This window comes from Callospermophilus lateralis, chromosome 2 (genome assembly GCF_048772815.1).
Source record: "Callospermophilus lateralis isolate mCalLat2 chromosome 2, mCalLat2.hap1, whole genome shotgun sequence".
Taxonomy (NCBI): Eukaryota; Metazoa; Chordata; class Mammalia; order Rodentia; family Sciuridae; genus Callospermophilus; species Callospermophilus lateralis.
In genome coordinates, this window is record NC_135306.1 from 211,706,354 (window position 1) to 211,718,859 (window position 12,506).

The 12,506-nt window shown below is 51.8% G+C and overlaps 1 protein-coding gene across 6 annotated transcripts in view; it reads right to left on the minus strand.

Moving 5' to 3' along the window:
* The window catches only part of Ap2a2 (adaptor related protein complex 2 subunit alpha 2), a 67,264-nt gene that overhangs the window by 20,099 nt on the left and 34,659 nt on the right, over positions 1 to 12,506 (minus strand). For all 6 annotated transcript variants that reach the window (XR_013090461.2, XM_076847807.2, XM_076847806.2 and 3 more), the window contains 3 exons: positions 11,196 to 11,325; positions 8,508 to 8,609; positions 688 to 796 (listed from right to left, as the gene is read on the minus strand). Coding sequence is in view for 5 of the 6 variants with exons in the window: in XM_076847807.2 (XP_076703922.1) it covers positions 688 to 796; positions 8,508 to 8,609; positions 11,196 to 11,325 (341 nt within the window). In the remaining variant the exon portion in view is untranslated. The remainder of the gene's footprint in view (positions 1 to 687; positions 797 to 8,507; positions 8,610 to 11,195; positions 11,326 to 12,506) is intronic.

The window sequence follows — 12,506 nt, forward strand, 5'->3', positions numbered from 1 at the left end:
CAGCCAACCCTAACGGTGGGGCAGCTGGGAGCACTCACAAAACCACGAGAAAGCCGAGTCAGCACCCCATTCCCATGGCACGGACACCAGAAATGAAGGGTCCTGCACCTCAAAGCAGGCCACACACAGAGCACTTTTACTGGGATACAGATCACCTTAGTGGAAGGGGGATAAAATCCACAGATATGGACAAACACAATGAAAAAATCTTAGGGCTAAAGGGCCAAAGGCCTTCTATGCACCTGCTCTCATCCACAGGGACAGGAAGAGCTGCAGTGGCAACACAGAGGGAAGCCTCACAAGGCCTCTGGGACCAAAGGGAAGGAGCACAAGGACCAGTGATAACTTGGCGACTCCTGTGACATGGCTACTAGCACTGGTGACAGGCCAGCATAGGACTCAGTGGCACAGCTCTGGAGTTGATGGTAAGCCCTGCTTCATCTCTAGCACCATGGAAAGAAGGCTTGTCTCAAATTGCACAGATCTGAGACCACAGAAAAGCACAGAGGAACCCTAGTCTTAACAAAACTGAGACACTGCTGTATCAGCAGAGGGAGCTACAAATGAAAACCAGGACTCCTGCAAGGAATTTCCCACAACAGCAGAAGGCTCAAATTTACTCAAAGAACTAAACCCTCCCGGCGCAGGTCTGGGTAGGCCGACTTCCCCTGCCCCACTGGCCATCACCTGGGGGTGGGTAGCACTGCAGCAGCCTTAGGAGCTTGACCGACAGCCAGGGCGCCGGGACAAAATAGTAGGTGTAATCCTGAAGATCTGTTGAGGCCGACGTCACAATCTGTAACACAGAACAGGTGAGAGGTGCTGACAGCAGGAGCCCCAGAGGGCACCCAAGAAGCCACGCTGACTCCTGAGGCCATGCCCATCTGCAGATCCACTCTGTTCCAGGTGCAGGTGCACACACAGCACTGCTTTCCTGTCTCCACATCAGGCACACTGTGGGCCTGAGCCACGCTCCAGTGGACAGTCCTGTCCTGTCACCATGATGCCTGCCGTGCTCTGCAGCACAGAAGGGTCACAGCAGGTGCCAGTCAACAGCCAAGCAGCAGTCCTCTCTGGCACCCCACTCTGTGATGCCTGAATGTGACATCAGCCTTTCCTCTGAGGGCTGGGGAATGAATGGCATACCAGAGCAAGAGCTTTAGGCCCCTAGGAAGGGAAGAGAGAAGCCAGAGTTCTGACCCCACCCAGGCCCTGCAGCCCCAGGCACAGACCTCTGTAGTGAACTTGCCGAGCAGCAGCAGGCTGCACTTACAGCTCAGCACAGCCCTACACAGCAGACCTCACCATCCTTGGAAAGGAGAACCTATGGCCAAGACCTCTTTCCTATTGGCACACAACCAGGGTCTTCCTCCTCCCGCTCCAGGAGCTCAGAGTGGCTCCTCCTCCCCACAGAGCACACGTGTGACATGGATGCCAGCATGAACCCATCTGAGAAAGCTCAACCCACCCTTGCCCTAAGCTAAATGGTACTAACCTAAACTGTGGTCGTACACACACCTCCTGCAGAAAGCAGAGCTCAAAGCTGCTCAGCAAAGATAGACCGACAGGACAGACACGCACTGCCAGAGAGCAGAGGCAAGCACATTAGGCAGGCACCACACTGTTTCCCATAGGGGAATTCCTACAAAGGAGACCCTACTTTAAATGGCTTCCAGTTAATTAATTATAAAAGTGTTCAGCAAATTAAAGATAGGAACTTCTTTAACGTGATCAAGAAAACCAACAAGCAGTGGCCACATCTGCCATCCCAGCTGCCTGGAAGGCCAAAGCAGGAGGATTCAAAGCTCAAGGCCAGACTCAGCAACTTAGCAAGAGCCTGTCTCAAGATAAAAACTAAAAAGGGCTGGGGGTGTGACTCAGTGGTTAAGCAACCCAGGGTTCAATCCCCAGTACCCAAAATAAGAAAACCAACAACAACAAAAAAGAAACCATTCTACAGCAAACATCATACTTAATGGTAAAATATCAAAAGCCTTCCCAATGAGACAAAACACAAAATACTGATCACGACTTCTGTTCAACATCACAATGGAGGTCTGTATTGGAGCAATAAAGCAGGTGAAATAAACAAATACGGACTGGGAAAGGAAAAATAAACATAGATGATATAGTGGAATGTAAAGAAAATCCAAAGAAAGCTGCACATAAAGTACTATCAATCAGAGAATTCAGGGGGCTGGGGTTGCAGCTCAATGGTAGAGCACTTGCCTAGCCCATGTGGAGCACTGGGTTCAATCCTCAGCCCCACATAAAAATAAATAAATAAAACGGAGGTATTGTGTCCGACTACAACTAAAATTTGAAGGAAAAAAACAACAACAACAAGGAGTTTGGGAAAGTTGCCAACTCCAAGATCAATGCAAGACTGACTATAGTAGCCACCTTTGGTGGCATACGCCTGTAATCCCAACAGCTTGGGAGGCTGTGGCAGGAGGATTGCATCAAAGTTCAAAGCCAGCCTCAGCAATGGTAAGGTGCTAAGCAACTCAGTGAGATTCTCTCTCTAAATACAATATAAAACAGGGCTGGGGGTGTGGCTCAGTGTTTGAGTGCCCCTGAGTTCCATCTCTGGTACACACACACACACACAAAAAAAAAAAAGATTGACTACAGTAAGCCAGGTACAGTGGAGTCCTCTCCCCAGAAAGCCAAGGCAGAGGTGTCACTCGAGCCCCAGAATCCAGGGAAAGCTTTAGCAACAGAAAAAAACCCAATCACACAATATATGGCCAAATGATTTTTGAAAAGGAGACCAAGACCCAATGGGAGAAAGATAAATCTTTTTAAACAAATGGTGGTGGAAAAGGTGGACATCCACCTGAGAAAGAATGAAGACGGATATTTAACTAACACCATCCACAAAATTAATGCAAAATGGATCAAAGATCTAAAGCAATAGAACCCTCAGAAGCAAACAGGGCAGAGAGTGATGACACTATTTTTGGCAATGATTTCTTGGATATGACACCAAAGCTGTAGACAACAGAAAAAAAAAAAAAAAAAAAACAGACAAATTGGATTTCACAAAAACATTTTAATTTTCTGCACATCCAAAGATACTATTAACAAAGTAAAAAGACAACCCATGTGATGGGCAAAAACTACATTGAATACTGCCTTGCACACACTAAGAAGAGTACCCCCCCCCCAAAAAAAAAAAACAAAACAAAACAAGAGCACCAACAAAAATCAGCAGAACATGCACTGAGGAGGGTATGGAGAGACTGGAACATCTGCTCACTGCTGGTGTGAATCCAAAATGGCGCAGCTGCCGTGGAAAACAGAACAGCATTCCTCAAAATTATAACAACAGAGGCTGGGGTGCCGGTGGCAGAATGCTTGCCTAGCACGCTCCAGGCCCTGGGTTCCCTCCTCAGCACCACAAAAATAAATAAACAAATAAACAGAATAAGCATATAATCCAGCAATTCCTCACTGGATGCACACCTGAAAGAAAAGAAAGCGGGGTGGGGGAGGTGGAGGAGTAGCTCAGTGGTAAAGAGCTTGTCTAGCACTTGAGGCCCTGGGTTCAATCCTCAGCACCACATAAAAATAGATAAAAATAAAAGATACTGTATCCATCTGTAACTAAAAACAATACACACACACACACAGAGAGAAAGAAAAAAAGAAAGCGGGGCCTGGGAGAAACCTGCACAGCATGCAGATGCCCAATCCACTGGAGGTCTAGAGGGGAAAGGTGGGGCATTTACAAGAATTGTACAAAGTGCCCAGAGTCAATATGGAGCAGGAAGAGGGTCTGAGCATGAGGAGATGGAGAGAAGAAAGGAGTCTGCCTCTGTGACCCCAACCCCAGCCTCCCAAAGTCTTTGAGCATTTGGGCTCAGTCAGCTGTCCCTGCCCCACTTCAAGGCCTAATTCTTGAGCTGCTCAGAGGAGTGGAAGTTTCCTCAGTTTCCTTCCCACACCTGCTTGACCCCCAGCGTCTCCTAAGGTGCCGCAAGGCAGAGGGAGAAGGAACAGGACTGCCTGCAGTTCCAGCTGGGTGCCAGTTCCCCTGGCCCAGCCCCATTATCCTCCTCCCACACCAAGCAGCCTTGGAAAACAGCAGGGAGGACAATCTCTGCCCCCAATTTAATCCAGAACCAAGGTGATGACAAAGGAGCATCCCCTCCCCATCCCCTTCCCCTCCTACAGAGGCAAAAGGAATAAGAGAGAGGAAGAGGAAGGGACCCAGACTGGTCACACACAGCAAGGAAACACATCACAGGCCTGGCCAGGGCAGTTGGCAGACCTCCACTTCAAAGTGTGACAGTGCAGGCCACCTACATGCTCATGCTGACAGGCCCAGCAGGAAGGGCTGTGGCCTAGCACAGAGCTGTCATCAGGGCTGTGGAAGGGCACAAGCTGGTCAGCGTCACCCTCCAGGGGAATTAAGCAGCCAAGTGGCAGTTTCTGTTTGATCCCAAGGTAGACAGCAACGTATGAGCATTCATTCCCCAAGTCTGGCATACCCCTCCACTCCCTGCCCCTGCCCTCCAGTCCTAGACCTAGCCATGGAAAGTGCTGCCGACGGTGAAGCTACAGGCCAGGAGACTCCACTCCCCAGGTCGAGGAACCAGGCTGTGACTGAGAAAGGCACCCACAGGTGCCTGAGCTGATTCCCACAGCATTCTGCATTACCACAGGTGTTCCTGCAAGTGATCGTGGTGGGAGGAGGCTGTCAGGGGTGCCCCGCTGTCCTTCCATAGCTTGGGGATCTCAGCCTTGCGGTGGTTGTGGGCACTGCTGATCATGGTGCTGGAGGTAGGCAGCCCTTGACTCCACCTCCTGAGGTGCTACAGCTCAACTTCAGGCCTGGCAGCTGCTCCTCCTACCACTCGGCCTCCCCCAGGCTGGCCAGGCTGCCCCAGGAGTGGAGGGATGCCAGGGATGGGCCACAGAAGGCACAGGTGGTGACAGATGAAGGGGTGCCTTTCCTGGAGCATGACAGCTTGGTATGGGCAGGCTTCCCCTCCTGTGCCAGGGCCAGCCTGGGACACCCAGTCCCCACCCTCCAGGGTCTTCCTATCCTGCAGGAGGCAGCTGGGGGTCACTCCTTGTACTTCTGGCTGTTGGAGGCCTCTCAGTTTCTTCCTGGTGTAGCCCCCACATACCATCACCTCCATTTGCTTAATGTCCCCAAAGTTCTGCTCAGGCTCTGCATGTGATTCCAACTCCTCAGCCTGTGGCTGGAGAGCACAGTGTTTACTTGGGTTCACCACCAATGATCTCTATAGGATACTCTCAGTCTGTGGATATAGAGAAAGGGACCCAGTACTTCCCCTGAGGACACACTCCTACAGCTCCTTGAGGGCAAGGAGCCGCTGACAAGGGGTACAGCATGATGCCAGGCATCATCCACCTCTGGCCCATTGTACCTCTTGCCCTGGAACAGCTCCAGGGCAGCAAATGGGTGTTCCTGCGAAACATGTCCAGCTTCAAGCCCAGAGTGAACTCACTGCTGAGCTGAAGACTGTGACCTGGAAGTCTGGAGGTCGACATCGGCATCTGGCAGGAGTTCCCCCGCCCTCAGTCCCCATGCACAATGCTTTTCTAGAGTCAACAGTGCGCTCGGTACATCCTGGCTCCTGCGTCCTCCTCCCTGTGGCCACCAGGTACATGTCTCCTCAGTCTCCACCAGCTTCAAGAGCTTCATGTGTGGGGTGTTATAGGCCTTTCATGATGCGGGCTTCTTGCAACAGCCTCATCAAGCTGCTGGGGTTCTGCTGGACCCTGCCTGGATGGCAACCTCCCGCTGGGCCAGCTTGCCTGATTTGAAGCAGGCAGCAGTTGCCCATGCAGGGCTGTTCCTCAAGACACAAGGCGATGGGGTTCAGCAGCAGGCACCCAGGGAGCAGCTGGACCAGGACAGTCCTTTGCCAAAAGACTGCCCCTGCCCAAAGTGCCATGCTAAAGCTGAGACGCAGATGGGAGGATGAGGCCTGAGCCGCACTGCCCCCGTCAGATCACCCCGTCAGATTGCCAAGGCTTCTCTGTCCAGTTCCAGCGGTTGCCTAGGGCGTGTGCCTACCACCAACACATCTCCTCTGGGTCCCAAGGGGCAGAGGCAGCTGGGGAAGGGGGAGCGGGTCCAGGGGTTCCCCATCTTCCCCTCCCCTACTGCCAACCTAGGAACATGAGCCCAAAAGCTGGGTGCCACGATGCTTGAGTCCATGCTGTGGGAGAGGAAATGATGGGGAGGGGGCGTCAAAGGTCTTAGCAGCCCACACAGTGGGTTCACAGGGTGCCATAGGGCGGCTCACAGAAAGGCAGGCAAGGGCCAGGGAGGGGCACAGAGCAAACTGGGGCCATCTATATGAAAGAATATTACATAGCCTGAAAATGGAGTTCTGAAATATTCGGCAACACAGGTGAACCTTGAAGGCAAGTAAAATGAAAGAAATAAGCTAATCACAAAAGCAATCCTGTGTGATTCCACTCATGAGGTCCTGGGCTTGTCAGAGTCCCAAAGACAGAAGGCCAGCCACTAGAGCAGGGGTGGGGTAGGGAGCCCATGTTTAATGGGGACAATATCAGATTCACAGGAAGGGAAGAGTCACAGTGTTATGTGTGCATTATTAAACCACTTCACACCACTGAATTACACTTGGAAAGTTAAGAGGGCATTCTGTTACCTTATATAAACAGACAGTAGACAACAGTGAAGAACTGGGCTGGGGTGTGGCTCATGGGGAGTGCACAAGGAGCTGGCTCAATCTCTAGCATCACACACACAAAAGTAAAAATTTCAAGCTACTGCTGGGCGTAGTAGCACACACCTAGAATCCATCCCAGCGGCTTGGGAGGCTGAGGCAGGAGAATTGCAAGTTCAAAGCCAGCCTCAATAAAAGCGAGGTGTTAATAAGCAACTCGGTGAGACTCTGTCTCTAAATAAAATATACAAAGTGCTAGGAATGTGCTCAGTGGTTAAAGCCCGTGGGTTCAATCCCCAGTACCCTAAAATTAAAGAAATAAAAAAATCAGGCTATCATTCAAAATAGCATTTTAAATGTAAAATATAGAAATACATCTAATGAAAGAATCTCAAAAAGATAAAATGCTATGGAAAGTAAAGACTATCTTGGGCCGGGGTTGTGGCTCAGTGGTAGAGCACTTGCCTAGCATGCGTGAGGCACTGGGCTTGATCCCTGCCACCACATTAAAAAAATAAATAAATAAAAATAAATAAAATAAAGGTATTTAAAAAAAATAAAGACTATCTAAATAAATGGAGAGAGATACCGCATTCATTCATAAAGTCAATCCAAAATCCCAGCAAGATTTTGGGGGTAGGGAACCAGAACATCAGGGTTTGCTCTGTGGGACACCAAGAGCCAGCCCAGTAAGGTCAGGAGCACAGGAGAAGAGTGCTTGAGGAGAGCACAGAGAAAGGCGCCTGGTCTGCGGGGCTCTTTAGCCGGTCCAGGGTGCCACACCATAGAAGAGGCATCTGCACCACCAGCCTTGGAACACAGGCTCAGCAGCCGCACTCAGAGAGCATTGATCACAGAGAAGCCTAGCAAATCTGACTGCACTGCTGTAGAACCTGAAAAGAAGACTCCATGAAGACCATGAAACACAGGTTCACAGCAATTTCCAAACACAGAGCAGGGCAACCCATGTGAAGCTGCCATTTTTGAAGATCAACCAGAAATAAATGTTGGCCAGTTCTAAGGTCCAAACTAATATAGCCAATAGAGTTCTCGTATCTAAAACAAACAAGGAAATTCCACGAAACAACAAAGACAAAGAAAAATGAACAAAAGTCTTCAGCCCTACATAGGACAGATCCCAGCAGCCAATCCACATGAAAAGTACCACCTCACAGACAGTGAGGAGAACACAGCATAGACCACAATGAGAAGCCACAAGTCAAGAGGCTAACCCCTGCAGCACTGGGCAGGGTGCAGAATGGGTGCACAGATACCCAGCACGGGTGCAGACGGCAAGGCCACTTTGGAAGCTGGGTGCATTGCCCCTCAACTTAGGAGAGCCACCCTGGACCAGCGTGAGCAAGAGAGAACCACAAGAGCCTCACTGTGTAGAGGGGCTCAACACATTGTGATCCACCACACAACCCAGATATCTGCAGCCTCCGAGACCAGGGGCGCCAAGTCACACAGAACAAGCATGAGGACTACACATGCAGAGCACACGTGCCCAGGGATGGCTCACGGGACCCAAGATAGTCAAGGACGCCACACAGGTGGGTGCCACCCAGGTGAGGACAGGCATCCTTTCCAAGAAGCCCCGTTGTGACCCTCAGCCTGCACAGGGGATGGAATAAATAGCAGGCTTTGTGTGCTAGCCCTGCTGGGACAGGATTTTTCTCAACTAATAAAAAGGTTTAAAGAAACATTAAGGGCTAATCAACCAGTTTCCATTCTTAAATTCACAAAGCATTCAAAAACGTAAACTAAGAGATTAACTGAATAAAACAATGAAGACTAAAGCCCACCCGACGACTGCCCCACCACACTCACTCTGCTCAGCCTGGAGACAGCCAGGGAGACTGAGGTCTTGAACTCCTCTGGGTTCTTCTGGGCCAGTGTGCTGATGAGGCTCGTAGCAGCAGTCACCACACCCTGAGAGACACAGCAACAGATGCCTGGTTTCAGGCAGACAGCCATGTGGGCCCTCAGGCCTGCTCTGATGGACCCATCACATCTTTAAGATGGAGACAGTACACATAGTCTCCTTTACCCAGCTTCTCTCTAGAACCCAGGGAACATGGCTGGCCCAGGCTCTAGCGTGGCCAGATCCTGTGTGGAGCAGCCTTTCTCTCTGCCATCTGTCCGCCTGTCGCCACCTGCTGGGCTGCCCAAGTGACACCACTACAGAGGCAACCAGGCCCACAGACTTGAGTCTTCATAGCCCTGCCATGCCTCACTCTGCCCCTGAAGTGCCACAGCCTGGATGGAAACCCCCAAGCCCAGGAGACCCTCCCCTGCAGTGCATGTACACCATGCAGAACCCCCAGAAGGCAGGGTCCTGTAAATGAAATCTCTTCAAAGACTTGGACTGAGTAAAGACATTCTCTTACAAATATAAGATAAAGGATAAAATGAATGACTCTGATTGGCCCTGAAGACGTGGGCAGTCAGCTCAGCAGTTGTCCACTTCAACCACTGCCAGAGCCTAAGGTTCCCACCCTACCTACTCCTACACTGAGTGGGGGAGTGGGTCCACGAGGGCCACTAAGGGCTCTCTTCCATTTCCTGATGGAAACAGGAACACTAGATTCAAGACAGACCTAATTGGGCATCCTGTGCTTTTCTCAATGGCAAGATAAATGCTGACACGTCTTCCCATAGCTGACCAAGAAGAACCTTTAGGAAACAGGATATGCGACATGCAAACCCACTGGGACAAAGTCTTTCACCACCCAGCTCCTAGAGTTTGAGATTCTCATCTTTGCAGCTGCCCGGCTCAATGGCTGCCAACTCAGGGCGTGCTCTCCTGTGCAGTCTTTCCAGGGAGTCAGGCCTGAGGGGACGTGTGTGCTACAAGGGCATGGCGCCATGGCAGGCCACAGTGTGACTTCCACCACCTTCTCCCTGCCCCCACTTCTCAGCTCATTTCCTCATCCACTCCAGCCCACCCACTCCATCACATGACCACAGGGTCCAGGACCACCAAGCCCAGCTCAGGGCATAGCACGTGGCTCAGACCCATCTCCTTTCCCACCCTCACAGCCTCTGCACTCACCTGACACTGAACTCCTGACCTCCTCTGCCAGGCCTGCCCACACCTCACCTTGCCCCATCCGCAAGGCCCTGAACCCCTATACTGCTCTCTGATTAGGCAAATGACACCTTCCCAGGGACCCTGACCTTAAGGTCAGAGGAAGCCAAGCCCCAGGCCTTGTTCACAGCAGAGCTGGAGACGAGCTGTGCAAGGAAGAAAAGTGGCAGAGAGGACGAGGTACTAGGCCATGAAAGGCTTCCTGGCCCTTATCTATTGCAAGCCTGTAGCCCAGAGCTTGTCCATCAACTCACCTGGCAAGACAGAGTTGTGCACAGAAAAACCTAAAAGCAAACCAGGTCACTGGGGTCTCAGTCACAGTGTGTGGCAAGAGGCACCGTCCTGCCACCCTGTGAAGCTCTGTGCATCTGAAGCCATGGGAAGTCTCCCTCCAGGCTACATGAAGGCAACACCTGCCAAAACTCCACAGACGCTCACACACTGCAGAAGGCCTGTCAGCAGCAGGCTGGCTGTCCCTTAAAGCTCTACTACGCCACACCTTCACAACACCTGGGTCTGAGACTGCCGGACACCCTATGGAAGCCTAGCTTCATCTTTCTGAACCTTGGTTTCCTCATTTGCAAACCTGCAAAAGGCCCACTGGCCCACAGGGTCTATTAGCAGTGAAGTGTGACTAGAGAAGATGCCTAGAAGAACATCTTGCAATTCATTGCTGAAGCAGGCTGCCCCGCCTGCAGCAAACCCACTCCTGCAATGGTGTCCTCAGAGCGTGCTCCCTGCACCAGGACCTGCAGGAGCCAGCTCCCTCTCACATCCCAATAAGCACAAAAGTCATCATGTGCATAGGAACAGCTCAGACAGATGTCACTCCACAGCAAAATCCCACTGCAACCCCCATGCTCTCTCTCCTTAATGATACATGTAATGATTTTCATTTTTAATTAACTTTTGCAGAAGATTTCTCCTGGGGAAAAAGCAGGAACCAGCTAGCGCACTCACCTACCCACCCAGCAGGGAGACTGACCACCTGTCCAGCAGAGGACAAGCAACACAGCCACTGCTACCTCCCATGGCCCTGGCCTGGCCTGGGTGGCCTACTCCATGACATACCCTGACTGCTGAGTCCCTGAGACCTCACCCCATCTACAAAATGAATGACAGCTGGGCTCACCAGCACTAAGCCTTCATGCCAGAGTTTACCTGGGACCACAGGATTCTACCTCCCAGCCCAAGCCAGGCAGCTGCCAGAAACAGTAGTGGGAATGTCCTGTGCGGGACAGGCTCTTCCAGAAGGCACTGACCTGGTGGTGCCCCTCCCCACAGGTGCAGGCCACCTGTGCACTGGCTGTGCAAAAAGTGCAGGGGCAGTTGCACCTCTGCTGGTCCCTGCTCCCTGTCTGCAGAGCCGCACTGCCTCTTGGACCAAGGCTCTTCCCAGGAAGACTGCAGGGGGCTGGAGCACATACCAAATGCTGGTCGTTGAGGAGATGCACAACACGGGACGTCCAGTCACCCATGGGGACAAGGTCAGGAGACGTTCTGTACAGGCGCAACAGGCACAGGGCTGCACTCTGCTTCACGCTGTCCATGGTGTCTCTAGAAGACAAGATACCAGAAGCTACTGCAGAGGATGACCCCCTGCACACAGTGGTGTAAAGAGCATGCAGGATCACCAGAAGACATGAGTCAGGAGTGGTATGGCAGAGTTCCTCTGGGAAAGCCTTCATCCTCAGCTCCCTCCTCTAGACTCGTCACCATTCCCAGGCACTGAGTGAGGCCCAGCTGTGTAGGCTGGCCCCACTCAACAAGGCTCCTCCTGGTTCTTCCCACAACCACAGGGCCACCTAAGAGGGCCTCCCCTGCCACAGCAATTTCTTCTCTGGCCTCCAGAATGCTGTCCAGCCCTCCTGTAGCCACTGCACACACTTTGCCCTGCTCCACCCTGCCGAGAATGGGAGCTGGCTGGGTGCTCTGTGGTCTGCAGTGAGGAGGAAGGGCCCAAGACACAGAGGCCTGGGGCGTGAAGGGCACCAGCACTGCTGCTAATGCCCAAGGCAGGGAAGGGCTTTGATTTGTGTACAAAGATGAGCAAATGGGAGGTTTTAGGAGAACACACCTAGTGTGGCACAAAGGTGTCACTTCCATGTCCAGCCTGGAGTCACACCTGGCGACTATCCACCTGCCTTCCGGTCACATTGAGCCAAGTCTCGGGGCCAGCGTCTGACACAGGGGCATACTCTCCTCTCTCTTCCCTCCCAGTGAGCAAAAAGGCCAGCAGCACAAAGGCTGCAGGTCAGTGCAGAGGACTGTTAGGGGTACCTGCCAAATGAGCCTCCTTCTCCACACCCCCAGCCAGACTCCCGAACAACAGGCACACCAGGAGATACCTCCGGCTGCCCGGATGACCTGGAAAGAACCAGTCCATGTCCTGGAGATACTTAAGGTGGAAACAGCTATTCCACTTGAAAGAGAGATGAGAGCTTGGGGGCTTTCCTGCTTACCTTTTGTATTTGGGATTTTTATTCCTAAATGTGATAAAAACCAACATGAGAAATCCCTACATCTCCCCAGCACTATTCTAAACAAAAGTTACTTCGAAAGAAAAGTTCTTTTAGACACAAACACCCAGAAGAGTAGCAGGCATCGTGCCCCTCCTAGCCCTACAATCAGACCTACTGGGTCTGCAGGGTCTGTGTGGCACCAGCCAACTGACTTCCTATGCATCGCCCTGAGTGGCCAGTCTCTGTGCCTGTGACAAGGATGCTGAACAAGAGTTG